The 20,763-nt window shown below is 59.9% G+C and overlaps 1 protein-coding gene and 1 long non-coding RNA gene across 4 annotated transcripts; one reads left to right on the top strand and one right to left on the bottom strand.

Moving 5' to 3' along the window:
* Positions 1-2,018: 2,018 nt before the first annotated feature.
* Positions 2,019-15,924, bottom strand: LAT2 (linker for activation of T cells family member 2). Of its 3 annotated transcripts, none has more exons than XM_045048336.1 (13): positions 15,361-15,924; positions 11,226-11,348; positions 10,779-10,818; positions 8,426-8,490; positions 8,199-8,259; positions 7,916-7,953; positions 7,590-7,628; positions 7,478-7,508; positions 6,931-6,986; positions 5,686-5,748; positions 5,315-5,386; positions 4,806-4,914; positions 2,019-2,787 (listed from the first exon to the last, which is right to left on the bottom strand). In XM_045048336.1, exons 2-12 carry the CDS (start codon positions 11,317-11,319, stop codon positions 4,820-4,822), a joined length of 654 nt encoding a protein of 217 aa, XP_044904271.1. In that variant the 5' UTR covers positions 11,320-11,348; positions 15,361-15,924; the 3' UTR covers positions 2,019-2,787; positions 4,806-4,819. The 3 variants fall into 3 exon arrangements, with proteins under 3 accessions (XP_044904271.1, XP_044904270.1, XP_019676155.2); XM_045048335.1 differs by lacking the exon at positions 15,361-15,924 and adding an exon at positions 13,102-14,384; XM_019820596.3 differs by lacking the exon at positions 15,361-15,924 and adding an exon at positions 13,102-14,384 and having other exon boundaries at positions 8,426-8,469.
* Positions 15,925-16,808: 884 nt separating this feature from the next.
* LOC123382677 lies at positions 16,809-20,543 on the top strand. Its single transcript, XR_006591367.1, has 2 exons — positions 16,809-17,140; positions 17,695-20,543. It is a non-coding gene; the product is annotated as an uncharacterized LOC123382677 (long non-coding RNA).
* Positions 20,544-20,763: the final 220 nt, after the last annotated feature.

The following is a 20,763-nucleotide window of genomic DNA, read 5'->3' as shown; positions in this document are numbered from 1 at the left end:
CCTGGGTGACTCATTGGGTTGAGCGTCCGACTCTCGATCTCGGCTCAGTTCATGATCTCAAGGTTCATGAGATCAAGCCCCGCGTCGGGCTCTGTGCTGACGGCACAGCCTGCTTTGGATTCTCTCTCTTTCTCTGTCCCCCTCCCCTGCTCGTGCTCTCTCTCTCAAAATAAATAAGCATTAAAAAAATACAGTTTTATCAGCAGTAAGGTGGCACCACAAGGCCAGGAGGAAAACCGGCTTCCTGTCTCTGCCCCTAGCATCCTACGAGTAGAAAAGGTGATTTAGGAAGAGACCGACCAAGCTGATCTCAGTTCTTGCGGAAGCCTGCTGCGATTTACTACGGAGACAGACCTCTCAGAACAGCCTGGGGCAGCGGGCCCTTCGGCAGGACGGGCAGCGATCAGGGGACGGTGTTACTGGGTATCCTGTGTGTGCATGCTGCCGTAGAAATCCCCAGGGAATTTTATAATAATTTGCATGACTGTTCCCACCCCCCCCAAGGTACTATTTTTTTCAAATTGTAAAAAGTCTCAGTTGTACATAAGTGGAAAGAATGATGCAGTGAACTTCCCATATCCACCACCCATCTTAAGTTTTACCAACATAGGGCCATTCTTGTGTCTTCTTGTGTTCCCACCACCCTCCCCCATTCCGGTGGTTGAAGCAAATCCCTGATGTCCTGTTACAGGGGTTGGGGGTGACTCAGCTTCTGTGATTGGTGGTCTCGTGTGAAAGCTTCCTTGAGAACAGTTGTGTGTTGGGGTGCCTGGGTGGCTTGGTTGATTAAGCATCCGACTTAAAACTTTTAACTTAAAAATAAATTTTTTTTTAATGTTTATTTACTTTTGAGAGAGAGAGAGAGAGCCAGCGTGTGAGCCGGGGAGGGGCAGAGAGAGAGGGAGCCACAGATTCCGAAGCAGGCTCCAGGGTCCGAGCTGTCAGCACACAGCCCGACACAGGGCTCGAACCCATGAACTGTGAGATCATGATCTGAGCTGAAGTCAGACGCTTAACTGAGCCACCCGGGCGCCCCAAACTTTTAACTTTTTTAAATGTTTTACTTATTTTTGAGAGAGAGAGAGTGTGTGAGCAGGGGAGGGGCAGAGAGAGAGGGAGACACAGAATCCGAAGCAGGCTCCAGACTCCGAGCTGTCAGCACAGAGCCCGACACGGGGCTCGAACCCATGAACTGTGAGATCATGACCTGAGCCGAAGTTGGACGTAAATTTTTTTTTTTTTTTTTTAAGAAAAAGAAAACAGCTGTGTGCCATGCTGGCTCCTGCCCTGTGGGCTCGAGGACAGAGGGTCCCAGCAGCTTGCCTCCTGTGTCCCCACTGCCGCAGAAACACAGATGGTGCTGGAAAAGCCAGGCAAGCCCATGAGCCTTTCTTTAAATCCTCTCCCGGCCCAGGGTTGGCCACAGCGGCTCTAGAGCTCCCTTCCACTCTGCCATTCCTCCCAGGAAGGTCTGTCACCTGCCCGGGCCACAGTGTTGAATGGGACACTGAACTGACACGGGGAAGGCGCCCACGTAACTGGCTGTTTGGGTTAGGGCTCCAATTAGGGGAGAAAAAGAATTAAGGTCCTCAAAACCTGCAAGGTGAGGTTTTAGAAAAACATAGTTTCTCCACCTTATTTTTCATCTGGAGCTTCCATGGTCCCTGTGAGGTTTGGGGGGAGGCCCAGGGTCCAGAGGGTTCCCCACACCCAGCAACCGTGGAGCCCGGAGCCCCCGCCGCACCCCACTCCGTCTGAGCCTGTGAGATCAGGACTCCTGGGCGGGAAGTAACAAGTGGCCAACGATTGTTGTCATTTTTCCTTCTCGTTTCCCCACCTGTGGCACTAACTTATGGAAAGAGGATTGGACCCTGTGACCAGGTCCCTGTCCCCAGCACACCCTCTCTCCATCCCCCAACCTTGACCTGGGGCGGTGCAAGGCCCCTTTCCATGAAGCAAGACTTTCATTCCCTTAGAAGGTTTTTGCATGAAGCAGAGAAAGCAGACATGAGAATTGCTACTTTTAAATGAAAATGGTCTATTGGGATGTTTCAGTTGAAGGAAGCATCTCGTTTCTCTGGCTGTGGCTTTTCTGACTCAGAAGGTCCCTTTGGGCCCCTGCCCTTCCCGAGAGACAGCTGTGTTTCTGCCCAATCAGCTCGGCCGCAGGGCACCGCTCCTTCGGAAACGTGACGCACTCTGTCCACAGCAGACGTCCCCATGGGCTGCGCGAAGTTCCCTGCAGCCTGACTTCTTCCAAGTGAACCGAGGCCCAAAGAAAGGAGCGCCGGGGCTCCCCTAACTCTGCTGAAATTCCGTGTAATGCTTCTAGGAGGCGAGACAGATCGGATCTCTGCCCGGAGATGTGGATTATTAAATATGGCTCCACCTATATAAATTAACTGTACAAGCTTATGGACCACGAGGAAGAGCCCAGCAGCCGGCATTGGTTAGCACTTTGGAACCTGAATCCAAAGCAAAAAGCACAGGAGTATCAGTGATGCACGATGTTCTAGACGTGGGGACAGGGATGCAACTTGCCCTGAATCTTGACATCCGGTCGCGGCAGGGGCTCTGGGCTCCTGTGGGAGCCGGGCGGGGGGGTAGGGGGTGATTCCACCTGTAACTTGTCCTTTCCCCACCGGTCCCCCGCGGCCTGGTGGCTGGTCCTCAGACGTGTCAGCGCGTCTCCCAGGAGCAACCGTGGGGGGTCTAGCGGTTGAGCCAGAGAAGTGACCTTTGGGGAGGCGGTAAATAGTCCTCTGAGCTTGGTGGTCCCCTCGGCTCCTTGAACGAAGATGAAAAGGTTTGTTACAAGGAAAAGGGTTGCCTCGACAGCACTCTGTTCCCTCGGCACCAGGGTGGCTGGGTCAGGGTCAGGGTCAGGATGGGTGGAGATGGTCAGCGTTCAGACCCCTTCCTGCCCTGCAGGCTGAGCCCACCCATCAAGCTGCCTTCCTTCCCTTGGAAATCCTGACTGTGCTTATCGATGCCGCCCGGCTGGGGTTAACCCGCACAGGGACGCCCTCTGCCCTGTGACCCGCACTCACCTTCAAGGCGCGTCCTCTCCCCTCCCACCCAGAAGGCACCTGCCAAGAGCGTCTGCTCTAACTCAGCCCTGCTTCCGCCTCGCCTGGCACAACCCTTCCGCTAATTCGAGTCCAGGGATCGTGTCACTCCAGCCTCCAGGCCACCGTGGGCGCCGGCCGTGGAGTTCGGCCCCCTGTGCCAGACGGGATGCTGGACGCAAAGGTTCCATCCAGCCGCAGCTGGACCCCAAGCCCGAACCCACTGTGTCGTTTCTGCCACCCTAACCTACCTCACAGCATCGTTTCTTTCAGCTCAGAAACTTGCACAGCGTTCTGGCTCCCGCCCCGCGTCTCTGCTTCTCTGCTCCCTCGCTCCCCACTCTGCGGTGGAACTTCCGGAATGTTCTCCACTCCCTGTCTTGTGCCCTCAATTCCATTCTCTTCTCAGCATCCGGGGATCCTCTTTCCAGTCTCCCAGGCCGCCCCCTCTCCCATCCCAGAAAACCCAGGTGCAGGCCGCGTGGCTGGCCGCGCCTCCCCATCGTCAGACCCTCTGGGCGCACCGCTGCCCCCCTGCAAATCTTTCCCCCGGCGGGGCGAGGAGGGAGCCCCCACAGCTGCCCTGGCCTGCCCCAGTCCCACGACTGCAGGGCTTATCACCCCCTAACATGCCTCCTCCTTTCCTCTCTCAGCCTACAGCATCTGTGAAATCTCTCCCACCAGAGTGTAAGTCCTGCACGGTCAGGGATTTGGGTGGATTTTTTCTTCCCTTCAGGTTTTATTTTTAAGTAGGGGCACCTGGGTGGCTCAGTCGGTTAGGCGTCCAACTCTTGATCTCGGCTCAGATCATGATCTCATGCTTTGTGAGTTCGAGCCCCATGTCAGGCTCTGCACGGACAGTGTGGAGACTGTTTGGGACTCTCTCTCTCTCTCCCGCTCTCTCTGCCTCTCCTCTGCTCATGCCCCCCCACCCCAAGAATAAATAAATAAATTTTTTAAAAAGCTTTAAAAATTTTAAGTAATCTCTACACCCCCTGTAGGGGCTCGAACTCACCACCCTGAGATCAAGAGTTGCACGCTCCACCGACTGAGCCAGCCGGGCACCCATGAGTGGATTTTATGACTGTGTCTGCGGCGCTTCAGGCCGACTTGCCCGCGGCAGGTGCTGGGAGGTATGGTTGGGGGAGGGGCAGTGGCTGAGCTCTCTGTGCCTTCGGGGCACCATGAGAGGGCACGTGTGAACATTCAGCCCCACGCTGGCTGACCAAGCGGGTGCTTCGCACGGTCCAGTCACGACCGTCATGGGCACCCTCCTCTGTCTCCAGGTCCCACCCCTGTCCCTGTGTCCCTCACATGCCGTGTCCCGGTTGCACCGTTTTGCCAGCGAGGCAATAGTCCCGGAAGGTGAAGTCACTCGCTCAGGATTGCGGAGACCACCCAGGGCCCACCCCGTCACCCCACAGCTCACCAGCACCCCCGGCCGGACCCCCCCCCCCCACAACAGCCTGAGGCCCTTATGCCTGCCGTGGAGCTGTCCCCTCGCCGGGCCTGCCATGGGAGCCAGGGGCGGGGTGGGCACGGGCTGCTCAGGGGGCCCAGCACCTAGGGGCGCTGTCCCAACACCCGACAGAGCCCCCCCCCATTTCAGCAGCATGGGTGCCACCCCTCGACCCCCTCCGGGGCCCCCACATGGCTCCCCCAGCCCTGTTTTTTTCCCCTTGGGATGGGGCCTCTCAGGCCTGTGAGGCCCACCGCCCTGGGAGAAGGGGCACCTACCTTCCAGGCCCTCGCTAGGCTTCTGTGGCTGCCACGCTCTCGTTCACGTAATCAGGCTCCTCGTCCGGGCTTCCTGCCAGCGACGGGGACGCCTCCCTCGGGCCTTGCTCTGCGGACCAGGGGGCAGACGGTTCGCACGTTCACACCCACGCCCGTCCCCCCAGCCAGAGGCTCGGGCCCAGACCCCCAGAGGCTGCAAAACAGCCTGCGGGAAATGCCACCCTGAACAGTGTGTCGGTCTCATCCCTGCGCTTCGCCGGAGATTGGCCCGTGGGGGGGCTGCCGACGGGGTTCGAGGCGTCTGCGGCCACTGACGGGCCAGAGGCGTCGCTGCACAGTCAGCTGCACCGGCTGCAGGGGAGCCCTCCCGGCCTGGCCCTCCCGGGTCAGACCCCGACTCTCCCTCCCTCGCCCACCCCAGCCCACCGGATCCTCCCAGGCCAGGCCTCACCCCCCCGCAAGCCTGCTGAAGCTGACCGCTCCGGAGCCCCTGCCCTCCAGACACGTACCCACCACCCTCCTGGACTCCCGCCACTGCCGGATGGAAGCTGAGTTCTGATAGTCCTCAGATCCTTCGTCCCCTGCAGGGAGACACCGAGAGAGGGGCTGGCCCAGGCCTCAGGCCGGCAGGGGCGCCTGGGTTCCTCCTGTGCCCCGTGCTGGGCGGCCCCTCGGGGGAGGAAGGGGTCCTGTCGGTGCATCTCACTAGGGCCGGACCCCCGGGGCCCCTCCAGGCCTCGAGCAGTGCTTTATCCAAAGGCACGAGAGCTGAGGTGAACCTTCGGGTTTCGAGGCAAGTGGTGCCTTTGAGCAACGGGGGCCTCGGATCTCAGCCGAGGAGGCTGGCCTCCCTGCCAGCTCCCGGGACTGGCAGCCTCACCTGACTCCGTGTCCTTCCGCTTGCAGATGAGCACGTTCTCGTACGAATTGGCATCATCATCGTCTGCCGGGGAGAGGAGACGGGGCTGTGGGTGCCAGTCGGCCCTGCCCGGCAGGCCGGGCTCTTCCTCCCTCCCTCCCTCCCTCCGTCCTGCCTTTCCTCCATAGGTGACCCGTCCTGCCAAACCCTTAGCCTCTGCACCGACCCCCCCCACCCCCCCCAGGGGGCTCCCGAACATTCTCCTGGACAAGCTTCTTCATTGACACTGGCCTGGCTTCGGCAGCCACCACCCTGAGCTCCTTCACTGTCTTCTGAGGTCCCCCCCCAAATGCACCGGGGAGGGGGGAGTAGGGCTCAGGCTGCAATCAGGCAGTTGGCTAGTTGGGAGGGAGGGAGGGAGGCCCGTTGCTACCGGGCAGTGAGGGGCAGGGATTGCTGCTGGAGGCCACGGAGAGGCGGGCTCCGGGCCTAGGCTGGTCCTGAAGCAGTACCTCTGGGCGGGGCGGGGCGACCCCAGGCCTATCAGAGCCTGGCACCCCCCCATGGCCCCCGGCAGGGGCAAGCGGAGCTCTCACTGCTGGCCCACCGCCTGCATCCATCTGTGTCAAAGATGGGGCCCCCCTCATCTCTGGGGGCCCCTCCCTTATTCAGAATAGCTGAGGTGGGTGCAGGGGGCGGGGAGAAGACCCTCCTTTCTACCCACCACGGACCCCACCCCCCAGCATGGCCCAGGCAGGAGCCAAGATGCAGGAACTGGCCTCAAGCCCCAGACCCGAGCACCTCTCAGCAGGCACTGCCCTCCCTCGCTCCTCAGTTTCTTCTGTGAACCAAAGGTGTTAAGGGCCTAAGATTCTGGCATCTTCAGAGCCCGCAGGGCTCAGTGTCGGTCAGCCTGGCCGCCCTGCCCAGGGCCTTTCTCCGAGGTCCCACGTGTACCCATCGGTTGCTGCCCAGTCCCGAGGGGGGGTCTGCACGACACGGGGGCTCAGCCTCCCCCGCTACCTCTGTCCCCAGCTCCCCCTCTGGTTCCCTCACCTCTGCGGCCCACCACCCTGTCCCCTCTCTGCCTCCCACACGTCCCTTCCCTACTGCGCTTCTGGGCTCTGGCCCCCAAGCTCCCCAACTCCGCCACCCGTCCAGACCTAGGCCCAGCCTCCTCCTCCACGTTCTTCCCACCGCCTCTGGCCCGGGGAACGTGGCTTCTGAAGTTTCCCACCTCCCCCTTTTCCCCCTCCTCCGCCTCACCTTCCGAGGGCTTCTGGAACTGCCCCCAGTTGTAATAGTGCGTGGCAATGGGGTCTCTGGCAAGAAAACACAGACACAGGCTGGTTGCTGAGTAGGCAGGTGGTTGGGGTGGGAGCATCACCGGGGACAGTGAGGCCAGGCCTGTTCCAATATATTGTTCCCCCGGGGGCTCGTGGGGGCTGGGCCAGGCTCTCCCCTGGTCCCTCCGTCCCTGAGCCACCCAGCCTGGCTCCAGCCATCCCGACTCGTCCCCCTCTTCCCTGGGGAGCAGTTTGCCCATCTGTGAGATGAAGAGACATCCCTGAGGGCCCTTCCTCCCTGGGGTTTTTGGAACTTGTCTCTAGGCGATGTGGGATGAGTCCCCCCAGACAAACCCTCCCTAGAGCAGGGCCATGTCCCTGTCCCCACAAAGCCATAACCACCTGAGGGGCAGAGCCTGCCTGGGCCAGTGGGTTCCGGGGCAGGAAGTCTTCCTAAAGGGGGAAGCTCAAAGCAGGGGTGGGTGGGGGCGGGGATGAGGGGCCAGGGCCCGCAGAAGACCACTCACATGAAGGCTCCATCAGATCCTCGTCTGCTTCCTGCAGGAGGAGGCGAGAATTAGGCCTGAGCCCCGGGCTGTGGGCCCCACCGCAGCCCCCACTTCCCCGGATGCTACCCACCTTTGCTGAAGTTCTCCAGGTACCTAGAGGACGCAGAATCTGGAAGAAAGGCGGGCTCGTGGCTCCCTCCCGTCTCGGCCCCACTCCCACCCCCAAGGAAGGGCCTTCCAGACCCAGGTGTTTCCTACCTTCGTAGCTTTGCACCTGCTCTCTGTCCCCTCCCCCCAGGCCTCCTGGCCCAACACCTCAGGGGACCCCCCCCACTGCCCACGTGTCTCAGTCCCCCCTTCACCCTTGCCCCCACCCCTGTGTCTCAGTCCCTCCTCCCCCCCATGTCTCAGTCCCCCCTCACCCCTGCCCCCACCCTGTGTCTAAGGGCCACTCACCCTCGACGCTGGGGGAGAACCGCAGAAGTTTGTCCTTCCTGCAGAAAGGGGGAAGGGAGGGGCTGAGGAGGGCTGGGTGGGGAGGAGGCCTTGGGGTTTGTGAACCACAGCCCCATGGCCCCCTCGTGGAGCCCTCAGAATCCAGCTCGGGGGCTCCGAGGTTCAGGGAGGGAGCGAGGTCTTGGCCGGAGCTCAGCCAGGTGGGGACCGCAGGACCCTCCTTCCCATCACCTCCTATGGGGTTGTGACCCCTCTGGGCCTGGGGTCGGGGGCTTATGCCTACCTTGTTGGTGCCACGTCAGAGGCTGTGTCCAGCAGGGGCCCTGGCCAGGCCTGCCTGACCACTGCGAAGGACAAGGGGGTGTTGGCTGGATCCCCAGACCAGCCTGCCACTTACAGGCCCCTCACTCCACCAGATCAGGCCTGGCCACCACCTCAGAACGATGGGGACAGATATGGACACCCCCAACCCTGAGCCCAGTCCCTGGACCCTTCAGTTTGGGGACTCACAGGAATAGGTCCGGGCCACCGCAAAGTTCTGTGCATTCTCTTCCCTGGAAACACACGGAGCTGTGCTGAGCCAGCGCATGGCCTGCCACAGCCCAAGGGACAGAGAGACAGGAGAGATGGACAGACAGGGGCAAGGGACAGAGAGGGGAGGGACAGACCAGGGTGAGAGTGATCCAGGGCTCCCTGATGCCCCATTCTCCGGACTGCTCCCCAACCCTGCCCGCCGGGTGTCCACCCTTCTCGCACGGCCCCAGGCTGGAGCCAGCTGTCTCCACGGCCTCCCCAGGAACCCCGGAGATGGTCAGGAGGGTCTGTGGGCGGGGGCTGGGGAGGCGGCCCGAGATTCTCCGGTGAGGGTCAGGTGGCTCTTCAGAGATCTCAACCGACAGTAACTTCAGTCCCTTTTGAGATGTTCCAACCCACCATTTGCTCCCAAATACCTGGTGAGGTAACTTCAAAGCCAGACACAGCGAGGTGTCCAGCCATCACCCCCGTGTCTTCTTTCTTTGAAACGGATCTCTGATTTTTATGGAGGCCCATCTAAAAGACTGTATTTCCCAGTCTCTCTCGTGCCTAAGCATGGCCCTGTGATTAAGCCCTGTGTCAATGAGATGCAAGCCAAGGTTGTTGGGACCTCCAGGAAAACGCCTTTAAAGGAGGCACTGCCAACAGGGGTGCACCCTTTTTATCCTGGTGCTTCATTCTTACTACTGCCTGGAACACAGAGATGAGGGCTGGAGCTCTGGCTGCCATTTTGGACCATGAAGCTCCCTGGAGAGCAGAAGCCACCACTAAGGGTGGGAGGGCAGGTTGGCTAAACATTAAAGCCTTTGGGGCTCCTCCTCTGGACCAGAATGGGTATCTGGCCCAGGCTTCCAGGAGCTCCTGGAAGGCTGAGGGGTCAGGGTGACCTGATTTAGGAGGGCTGTCCTAACTCCACAGGAGAGAGTCAGGCGTGGCTTCCCACGGGAGCTGGGCCTGGAACACACAGCGGTCACTTCACGTAGGCTGGCAGGATGGAACCCAAGTGAAGTGGGTTCTCCTCCTGTCCAGGCCCAGTTTCCACTTCCCACCATGACAAAGTTTCACTTCTGGCTCTAACTCAGTCAGGGGCCCCGAGTGGGCAGGCACTGAGAGAGGAAGGGAGACAGGAGATACGGAGGAGGCCTGCCTTGGGGCAGGGGTGTGGGAGGCACCAGCGGGGCCCAGGTCCCCCACCCCACCCTCACCCCTGTGGAGCCTGTGGGCTGGAGATGCAGGGGAACAGGTGGTCAAAAAAGCCGGGAAAAGTCTAGTCCTGGGCCCAGGGCTGGGTGTGGATGGGGACACTCTATTTTCAAACTTCATTGTGGTTTTTCAGTTGCAAAAGGAAATGAGAAAGCGTGTGTGCGCAGTTGTAGGTGAGTTCCTTCCCCGGGCGGGCACACGGTGCCGCATGTGTGAGAAACACACGCATGAGCAAGAATGCGGGGGCGTGTGGGTGTGAGTGGGCACGCCGGCCCGTGCACAGGTGTGCACGCGGGTCTCAGCGCAGGGGGTCTCTCCCGAGTCTCAGCCCAGGCCCGCCGTCTGTCACTTTCCTGCTCAGTGTAAGGACACCAGTGGCCCCTGCCCTCCTGACCCGGGCTGTCCTTGGGCCACACCCCGGTCTGCAGCGACCGGCACCTCTGACCCTCCTAGCGCTCGCCTGTCCCCGAAGTGCCATCCGGCCTGGGGTCAATGACCCCGTTTCACCTCTCCCCCTAGCTCCCTGCTTCCGGCTCCTCTGTGGCTCCCCCGGGCCCTCAGGACAAAGGCCACAGCCTCCGCCCCCTCGCCCAGCTCACGTCTCTCAAGAGAGGCCTGTACCTGCCACCTCAGCCCCAGAAGACTGTGCCCGCCCCGGTCCTCGGTGGGCAACGGCCTGCACTGTTCTCTCTCTGGAATGTTCCCTTTCGCCTTCTTTCTTTCTTCAGATCCTCCCCACCTCCCCCCGGCAGGCCTCCTGATCCCCCCAGGATACGCCCACATCCTCCTGGAGCTCTGAGCTCTGTGAGCCTTTCTTCCAGGGGAGACCTGTACCCCGCTTTGCTCTGTGCCCGGTCTCGGTTCCCCACGTGGCCTAGGAGGGCAGGACTCTTGTGTCCGCCCCCAGCACCAGCACAGCGGCCTCCCCTGGGCTGGGGGCAAGGGGAGGACCTCTGGGCAGGCAGGCTGTCCCTCCTCCCAAGGCTGGACTGCTCGGGACCCATTGGAGGAAGGAGGCGGGAAGGGGTGAGGGAAGGGGGGCGGGGACACCCAAGGGGCTGCCCCTGTGGAGGCCCACCAGCCAGGGCACCCCAAGTCACTGGGCTGGGGACACCTAAGCACTCACAGGCTCCTCTGCTCATAGATCTTCTCAGACTTCTTCACCACTGCAAGAACAAGACCAGACCATCAAGCGTCCCAATGCCGGGGCGGGCACTGAGCTCTGAGATCCCCCCATCTTGTCTCCCCTGTGCCCTGGGCAGGCCCCAGATGGGACATGGGACACGGCCGGCCAATCGCCGCGGGCCACCTGTCACTGATACGGTGTCTGCTCTCTGGGAGAGCAGAGCATGAAGGTCCACGCTGCAGGCAGCACAGCACATCTCCACCCTTTTTCCAGAGCATTCCCCTGCCCCAGACCCCTTGACCCAGCACAACCAAAGCCCCACAGTGACCCAGACTCATGGTCTTCAGGCTGGTTTAGGGTTTCATCCCCGCCTCGTTGAAGCCTGTCTTTCGGTCCACCCAGCGCGGCCAGGTCTGGGTACGCCCTTGTCCCCCGCCGCGCTGTTACCTGGGCGGGAGCAGCGCACGCACAGGCTGGCCACCGTCCCCAGAAGCAGCAGCAGGGCCGCCCCCGGCCACAGCAGCTCGGCGTCCACGTTCATGTCCGCTCCTGGCCACTCGTCCTGCAGGGCTGCAACGTGGATCATCCCGTGACCGCCCCTCCAGGGTCCTGCCCAGCCCCACACCCTCGGATTTCCAGACCCCCTGTCCCGACAGCCCCACGGCTGAGCCCAGGCCCTGGGAGCACCGGCTCCCCTCCCTGCCCTAGCAATGGGTCAGGCTGGAATCAGCCCTGGAACCACCTTGCTCCCTCATCTGACCCCAAACCCGCAGTCCTGGCCCCAGGGCCATCACCGACACTTGGTTAAGTGCTGGAAGGTTCTGGGGACCAGACAGCACCATGTGCCCTTTGCTTAATCCACACAACTGCCCTCCCAACATTCACAAATATAAAAACTGAGGCCGCAGGGGCACCTGGGTGACTCAGTCGGTTGAGCGTCTGACTTTGGCTCAGGTCATGATCTCATGGCTGGTGAGTTCGAGCCAGACGTCGAGCCCTGTGCTGACTGCTGGGAGATTGGAGACTGCTTCGAATTCTGTGTGTCTGCCTCTCTCTCTGCCTCTTCCCCACTCATGCTCTGTCTCTCTCTCTCTCTCTCAAAATGCATAAACATAAAGAAAGAAAAAGAGAGAGGGAGAGAGAGAGAAAGAAAGAAAAGAAAGAGGAAGGAAGGAAGAGGAAGGAAGGGAGGAAGAGAAGGAAGAAAGGAGAAACTGAGGCTGGAGATCCCAGCTGCAAAGTAAAAAGTCAGGACTCAAACTCCAGCCTCGGGGCCCGAAGTCTGGCTCTACCCTGTCGCCTCCTGTAAACCCAGCTTTGCTTCGTGAGCTCGGTCCACGGCCCCTTCGGCACCGGAGCCCCGGCAGCCGCCACCCAGCCTAGGGCGTTTCTCGGCCCCTATCAGGAGTGGGATCTCCCTTCCTTAAGCACCAGGGGGGTCCTGAGGGCATAAGGGGAAGAAGGGTGCGGGGGCCAGAGAGGCCTGGCGGGCCCCCGCTGCAGCTGGCGGTGGGAGGTGCCGGGAGCGCCGCGGGCTGGAAGGCGGACTCTGCAGGGTGAGGAGACTCTGAATCCCGCCTGGCCTCGGGCCACCGCTTGGCCAGTGGCTGGTCCCGGCCGCGGAGCCACGCTGGGACTGCCGGTCCTTGGCGAAGCCACGGGCGGCCACACACCCGGGGCCCGGGGAGTGCCCTGCTGAGGGGGTTTCCGGGAAGAATCATCGCGAGCGTGGAGACGGTCTCCTGGCAGTGGCCGGGGGACGCGGCTGAGGGGGCGACAGGGCGTCTCCGAGGGGGCCCTGCCCCAGGGCGGGCACGCGGAGCCCACACCGGCTCCCTACGCATCCTGTGCACACCTGTTTTCCCCCTGCCTCAGCCACCGGGGGGAGGGCTTCTCCCCACTTTACAGCCGGGGAAGGCGAGGCCGGGGGAGAAGCGGAGCCTCGTACCGCCCGGCTCCTGCCCTGGGCTCCCCGAGGCCTACACCGCGGCGGCCGGCGGTCCCTTTCGCCTCTCCGGGCTGCCTCCACCCTTGTGGCAAAAATGACCAGGAACCTCCACGCCACACGGAGCCTCCGTCGGGGCCGTCACGGAGAAGCCACCCCTCCTTCCCCAAACACCGAGTGAGTCAGTGGGAGCACGAGCGTCGCCAAATCTCAGGACGGGGCGGCCCCCGCCACCCCGCGACGTTGTCCGTGTTGAGCCCCGCCCTGTCAGAGCCGGGGCGCTGCCCTCCCGGCCTGCACAACCTCCTCCCTGCACCGCCCCCCCCACCTTGGGCCGCCCGCCCCAGGGCACTTCAGGCTGTGTGGGGTTGGGAGCACCTGGTCGTGGAGGGAGGACTCCAGCTTGTGCCTGTTTGTCTCCTGGCCTCGGTTTCCTCATCTACAAAATGGGGATCGACGCAGTGCCTTCCTCAAAGCACTTTCGGCAGATGATAAACAGTCTGGCTCACCGGCCGGGCTTCCGGAAGAGAAGCGTGCTAAGGGTCTTATTTCTGGCCGGCTGGTTTAGAGAACTCACTCGTGCTCTTGCGGCCTGGCGGCGGAGGCCAGGACCTGGCCTGCTGACCTCTGTGGCCGTCCCGGGGAAGGGGGACCCTCGACCGCAGGGCATCCTGGCCACCAGGGCGCCCTCTTGCTTCCTGGACCCGGCTGTCCGGGGACAAGCAGCACGGTCGGGGCCGGGGTGGGGGGGCATCCTGGCCCACCCCCGTCCCCCTGGCACTGGCTGAGGGAAGGTGGGGGAGCCCGAGAACACAGCGTGTGTCTGCCTCTGCTGTGGAATCCCAGCCTCACTGGCCTTCGGCGGCCCTTCTACAACAGGGGAAATAATGACACATCCCTCAGGTGTGTCACATGAGGCCCAGCATCGAGATGGTGCTCGGAGGTGCTAGTGTGGGAGTTTGGGGGGACACAGCTGGATGACAACCACGACTCGCCACCATCAGGGTCCCCATGGAATGGGAAGGGGCAGCCACAGCCTTTTGGGGGGCGGGGGGTGTTGCAGTGAATAGTGCGGGGTAACCCTACCAGAACTGTCCCGCCTGGTCCCCCAGACACACCGGCCTGAGCCCCCCTCCACCACCCCATGGGGGCCATCGTGCCGGGACCCCGGGGCGGGCTGGGATCCGGCCCGGCCCCTCAGTTCTCACAGACGCGCCAAGGGTCACTTGGGAGATGCCAGCTCCCTTCATCCAAAGGAGGAGAGGGAGGCCCAGAGAGGCAGGCACTCTGTCCGAGTTCCCCCAGCGAGCCCGTCAGCAGAACCAGGACCCCAGCTCAGGCAGGGCTGGCTCCAAAGGCCACGCTCCTGTACCCCTTTCTTACAATTCTATTTTTAAGAAGCATGAAATATTTTTTCAAAGAGAGGCCCCCAGACTGAGCAGATCCGCCCTCCGGCCGGGCTTTCCCACCCAGGCCCCACGAGCTGGTGGGCGCAGGATGAGGGTTGGGGGAGGAGGCTGAGCCCCCAGGAGAGGCAGGCCCAGGGGCCCCAGGAGGGCCCCAAGGGGCAGGCAGGGCTGGGTGGGGTGGGGAGGCGAGGCGGCCTGTGGCCACAGGCCGAGGTGCCGCGGGCCAAAATAGCACAAAGGGAAGTGCGCAGTTTTCAGATGAACAAGGTTTGCAACAGCCCTCGGTGGGAAAGCCCTCAGGGCCAGGCAGGCCAAGCCTGTGTCCCAGCCTCCCGCCCCATCTCCCAGCCCTACCTCCAGCCGTAGATGGGGAAACTGAGGCCTACCAGGGCGGCAGGGCAGACTAGGGGGCAGGAGTGGAGCGAGAGATTCGGATCTGGGCCCTGGGAAGGCTTTATCCGCTGGGCTCTGCTCTGATGCCTGTTCCCTTTCCCATGTAATCTTGGCCTTCAGATAAGGCCGACCCAGGGACCTCTAACGGAGGCTCGTAATGCTCAGGAGGTCAGTGTGGGGGCCTGGGCAGCCCTTGTTCCGGGGCAGAGGTGGGGAATGGTGACGGCCAAGGTCAAGGCCGGTTGGGGGGGGGGGATGGTGACAGAGCCGGGCACAAGCAGGTCCCCAGGGCCTACAGCCTCGCAGTCAGAGAGCAGAGAGCTGGAGCGCCAGGCTGGGGGCTGGGTGGGGGCGGTGGGAGGGCTGCTTCCATCTGGCCTGAGACAGGCCCTGGGCATGCTTGCCTGTGGAGTCCCACCCGTCCTCCCATAGCCCGGTGGCAGGGATGTTACAGTCCCATTTTACGGACGAAGAAACCAGGGCTCGTGGGCCTGGCCCCTCACGGGTCTCTGGAAGCGATAGGACCCGCAGGGGCTTCCCAGGCCCTCGTAGGCTGGGCTGGGGAAGGCGAGGGTGGGAAGGCGGCCAGAAACAGGCTGCCCCTGGGTGCCACAGGGTGCCGCAGGGTCCCGGAGGGAGTGCTTCCCAGCCAGGGGCACCAGGGCAGGACCAGGGCCCAGCGGCTGGGCATCTCCCCACCCCACCCGGCGGGACCCCCCCAGCACTCCCGCTGGGCCAGTGGGGCCACTCCTGCCCCCGTGGGGAGTTCAGTGGGAGCCAGCCTCCGGACCCCTGGCCCTGGGCCAGGCTCCAGGCACTCCTGGGCAAGACTTACCTGACAGCTGGGGGCTCCTCACTGCGGCCACTTCATCCTGAGCCCACACACCTGCCCGAGCTGACGCCAACGCCACAGACTCTGGCGGGCAGCAGGCAAGGCAGCGGGCTTCCTGTCAGCCCCTGAATCATCCCTCACACATCCGCTGCTCTGCCGGACAGGCTCTGCTGTTAACAGACGGAGACACAGAGACACTCGCAGAGACAGGGAGAGACGCCGAGGGACGAGGGGAGAGAGAGAGAGACGGACGCAAGCAGGCGCGGAGAGCACACACACACACACGCACGCACGCACTAAATACACACATGTAAACCCAAGTCACACAGAGAGGAAGAGACATACACAGAGGGACTGGGAGAAAGAAGGAAGTGGGGTGCACACACACACACGCACACACACACAGGCAACCAGAAAGTAGGAAGAGATGGAAACACACACACACACACACACACACACTTCGAGAGGGAGCAGCACACTGATAAAGGCACACAGGCAGGGAAAGGATGAGAAACAGACACACACATGCATACACATGTACAGAGTGTCCTTTCTCCTCCAGAGACAGGCAGAGCCTGAGCTTGAGATTGACCGACAGACACAGAGACCCGCAGACTCTCAGAGACGCACAGAGGGAAGGAGAACGAGAGAGAGGCACCCAGGGAGCGAGAGTCCCAGGGAATGAGACACGCTCTCACGCGCACACACCGTGCACGCTGGGGCAGACAGAACAGCGCTGCAGCCCGCCCGCCATAGGCGTCAGAAGCAGCAGGACAGGGAGGTGAGCCGGAGGACACAAGGGCGGAGATGATCCAGGAGCCACGGCTCACGGCCCCCCACCCCCGCCCTGATTCCCAGAGACCCAGAGACCCCTCCCGCGGCTGCTGCCCCCATGCCTATACCCCGTCCACTTCAGGGACTCCACACTGGCTCCTGGGGGACCCACAAATGCACAGGTTGCTTGGGTGCCTTCTGTTACTGGGCGTTGACTTGCCTAAGGCCATGGAACTGGTAGTGGCACCCCACTCGCAGGAGACCCCAGGGAAACCCACCAGGGTCCCAAACCTCCATTAGTCTGGAATTTCAGAGCCCAGGCCCTCCAGTCCCATGGGCACCTTTTGGCCAGAGACTTGGTTTCTCTTTCGGCCCGTCCCGTCCAGGCCGGGGCCGGGGCCGGGGCCGGGGCCAGGGCTGCCCGCAGCTGCCACCCTGTGGAGAAGATAGGTAGTGCAGCGGCCAAGCCTTGATGTGGGAGATCCCTGGGGCCTCACGCCAGGAGCTTGTCCCCCATCCCAGTGCACGGTGGCACCGGGACTAAAGCCAAGTCCCTCTGACTCCCAGACCCATGCCTGTGCGGGCGCTGACATACTCCCCTATTCCCCGCTGGGCCATGCTTCATTTGGTTCCCACGGTAACTGGCCCCTTTGATGTCACTTTCCTTACACAGGCAGAGAAGGCTGGAAGCCCACGGAAGCCATGCTGGATTTGAGCCCAGATCCCAAATCTCCAGCCTGTTGTCTTCTCACCACCCACAAGCGCAGGGAGGTTGGTGGCTGTGTGCCAGCGACCCTCCATGCTGGGACCACCTGCCCGAGCCCCACTCAGACAACTGGGACAAGCTGGTGTTGGTGTCCATCGATCCCGGGACGGGGCCTCTACCCAGGGGTCTCCAGTTGGCAGAGATGGACAGAACCTCACACATCCAATGGGAAGGAGCTATCGTCCTACGTGCCTGGCTTCTGTCTCAGGCCTCAGCAATGGCAGAAGTGACCTCCAACCACTGGTAGGGTGTTAAGGTCAATCTGCGGTGGGACCTAGCTCAGACCCTCTCTGAGCCCATTTTTTTTTTCTTTTTTAAAGTTTATTTTGTAAGAGGGGGAGAGCACAAGCAGGGAAAGGGGAGAGGGAGGGAGGAGGGTGGGAGGGAGAGAGGGGCTGGGAGAGAGAGAGAGGGAGAGGGAGAGGGAGAGAGAGAGAGAGAGAATCCCAAGCCGACTTCGAACCACCAGTGCAGAGCCTGATGCAGTGCTCAAACTAACTGCAAGATCATGACCAACTGAGCCACCCAAGCGCCCCTGGGGTCACAGAGATACTAAAGGCTGATGGGAAGCTGTGGATTATCCACAGAAAATGCACCTTGAGAAGTGTGCACGTTCTAGAAACCCCTGGAGCCAGGGGGTCTGCCACCCCCAAGCCTAAGGTGCAAAAGAGCCTCCCTTCCACTCCTCCTCCCCAGCCTCTGACACCTACTCTTGGCTGTGAACTCACTCCCCAAAGGCACCTATTCTTTCTTCAACCTCCCCCAACCTAAGCGACTGCATGTTTTGCCATCTACAGGTATTTCTGAGGGGCTTTGAATCTAACCAAAGTGCCACTGCAGTCTGTCCACACCCGGGCCTAGGTCCCGTCTCTCACATCGTTGTGATCCATCAACACGCGCCGACGGTTCATTCCATTATCCGAATGCAGCTTCCGCTGCCGTGTCATCTGTCTGGGGTACATACCTGGGAGGGGAAGGTTAATTCGATATTCAAGTTCATTCCCAAAGTGACCACCCGCTTACATGCTCATCTGTGACAGAGACACCACAAACCCTCTAGGCAACTGGCTTGTCAGTTCATGACGTGCGCCACTTGAATGGGGTGCACGACGGTACTTTCTTCGCGGTCTTGATTTACAAGGAATGCCAGAATTGCTAGTGGGGCTGAGCATCGTTTTTTGGCCTTACTTCCTCTTTCACGAAATACCTGTTAACACCTTCCTTCTCTGTGGGGTTTTTCTCTGGACAATTTGCCGGAATTCTTTACATGTATATATATATACATATTTAAAAATTTTTTTATTTACTGACAGAGAAAGAGAGGAGGCATCCTGGAGAGGGGCAGAGAGAATCCCAAGCAGGCCCCATACCGGCATTAGAGTCTAACACAGGGCTTCAACCTACAAACCGTGAGATCATGACCTGATCTGAAACCGAGCGTCTGATGCTTCAACTGAGCCACCCAGGCGCCCCTGCAGGAATTCTTTACACACCCCTCATCTTTTGTTTTAGTCTTTAACGTGTCTTTTCATTTTGTTTATATTTTGATAGAATACCTTGAAAAAATATCTAGGGGCGCCGGGGTGGCTCAGTTGGTTAAGTGGCCGCCTTCAGCTCAGGTCATGATGTCTGAGTTCAAGCCCCGCGCTGGGTTGACAGCTCAGAGCCTGGAGCCTGCTTCCGATTCTGTGTCTCCCTCTCTCTCTGACCCTCCCCCACTCACACTCTGTGTCTCTCAAAAATAAACATTAAAATAAAAAAATATCTATTGAGCATACTCTTAGTTTCAAGAATATAATGCATGAGAAAGACCCTACAGATTCCAAGGCACCTTGGTGCTATTTACAGAATCTCTAGGCTACCTGAAAAGCTGCTCTGACTTCCCTCCCTCCCAATCCCATTCAAAAAGAGAAGCTTCGAGGCCAGTAATAATGAATAATTTTATTAACGTTTACCTTGTTTGTCTCCAACAGTGAACAAAAGAACAGGTACAGGAAACAATTCTCTCTGGTCCCCAAACTGCATACCAAAGAGCCCGCCATCGTGAAACAGTTTTTGCTTTTATTTGTATATTTGGTATTTTACGCTTAGAGGGTGGTTACAGATGGGGGAAGAGATTAGTAGTAGGTTATAATTAAGTACAGTCTTCATCGTTTTGGTTCATGTTCATGACAACAAACTGCAAAAGGAAGCCTCTCAGAGGGATGTTATAAGCCTGTTGACTTCCTGTGAGTATCAAACGTCTCACCGTTGTTCAAGATTGGCCAAGAAAGCGCAAAGGACAGACCAAAGCTCTTCATCAAAACTTGAAAGGCAGATGCGGGGAGGCCCCGGCCGGATGCTCCCAAGGACACACGAGGGGGTCCAGCCCAAGCAACTGGCCATCCGTTAGGTCTCCCTGCAGCTCTGCGGTTTCATGGCTGTTCGTCTGGCGAACCGGGTCTGGGGAGCGTGGGGCACACCAGGTGACGGCCACCTGCGATGCACGTTGGACTGCTATCCTGTATGGAGGATCCTTTAGAGATCCCAGGATGGGACACCCTGTCGGCTTCCCCTCCCGACTTCCCGGAAAGAAAACTGGCAAGAAGTCCACTGGGCAAGACCCACCCCATTCTCCACCAGACCGAGGTGCCGTGCGCGCGCGCGCGCACACACACACACACACACACACACACACACACACACACACACACACACGACACCGGGCCCTGGCAGGTCCCACTGCGGTTAACATTCAAAAAACAATCCTTGCACAGGCTAGTGGCCCCACATGACCTCAGGAGCCATGTGGAATCTGAGAAGAGGGTGGAGGGAAACAACAGAGTATTTAAGGTACTACTCATGAAAAGAAACAGAGGCACGTGGCTGGCTCAGCGGGTAGAATATGTGACTCTTGATCCCAAGGTTGTAAGTTCGAGCCCCACAATAGGCAGTTTCTCTCTAAGTAAACGAACAGGTTTAAGAATCCCTCGGGGCCACGGAGCAGTCTCACTGCACAGCAAAGGAATGCTGTTTCTAGTGAGTCTCAAGCAGGAACTGCTTTCCGGGTTACTGTTAACAGGCTCTTGCTCTCAACTAACTTCTCTACCAAGCAGCCTCCTTCAACAAGAAAACCAGGCCATTCCTTAGAACCCTGAGTCGAGTGTGGACGCCAGGCAACAATTCCAGCATCTTCCTCCTTGACCCAAATGCACACCTCCTGACCTCGCCGCTTCTGCCTCCTGCTAAGACCTCTGAGTCAAGATGGGCAGCCCCGGCTTCTGGAAGTCTGCCGTGCAAACTTCTCTGTTGAGCCCTGGAGAAACAATCTGGCCTCTGACAAAATGGGCTCTGAGAGAAGAACATTCTTAGAAACCTGAGCCCCTTATTAAAAGGGCCCAACCTGGCACTCCGTTAAATTTTGTTTCTCTGAAGGCAGTTCAAGAATAAGTAGGGGGGAAAAATGCAGAGAGAGAAACCAGGCATCAACTGTCTGTCTACACTAAACCTATTTCCAGAACATTCATAGTTGGTATAAACTTTTATTTAGGTGCTTACTTGGGGAAAGATGTGCCTTCCTCTCTTAATTCAGTTACTGAGAGGAGACAGATACTAAAACGTTTTCAGTACTACAGGCCAAGGAACAGGTGCCTGTCAAGAGAAACGCCCACAAAGTCACAGTGACATCTCGAGGGAAGCAGGGAGAAAGCTCCAGGGAAACCTCTGGAGACCCAGATGACCCCCTTCGAGGGTCTGAGCGCACCACAGGCCTTTTGAAGATGGGATCCAAGGCACCTTTGGAAAGAAGCTTCATCGAGGGCGCCTGGGTGGCTCAGTAAAGCATCTGATCTCAGTTCAGGTCACGAACTCATGGTTCGTAAACTCAA

The sequence above is a fragment of the Felis catus genome, chromosome E3 (genome assembly GCF_018350175.1).
Source record: "Felis catus isolate Fca126 chromosome E3, F.catus_Fca126_mat1.0, whole genome shotgun sequence".
Taxonomy (NCBI): Eukaryota; Metazoa; Chordata; class Mammalia; order Carnivora; family Felidae; genus Felis; species Felis catus.
Note: the sequence above shows the minus strand (reverse complement) of the source record. Positions and strands in the feature narration are given on the sequence as shown.

Excerpts from the sequence above, each read along its gene's own strand:
- LAT2 (XM_045048335.1), bottom strand. The coding sequence starts at position 13,162 with ATGAGGAAACCGAGGCCAGGAGACAAACAGGCACAAGCTGGAGTCCTC. Across the intron at positions 11,349-13,101 it reads AGTCCTCCCTCCACGACCAG|CCCTGCAGGACGAGTGGCCA; the intron begins GTGCTCCCAACC and ends TCCACGTTGCAG. Across the intron at positions 5,749-6,930 it reads GTTCCAGAAGCCCTCGGAAG|ACGATGATGATGCCAATTCG; the intron begins GTGAGGCGGAGG and ends TCTCCCCGGCAG.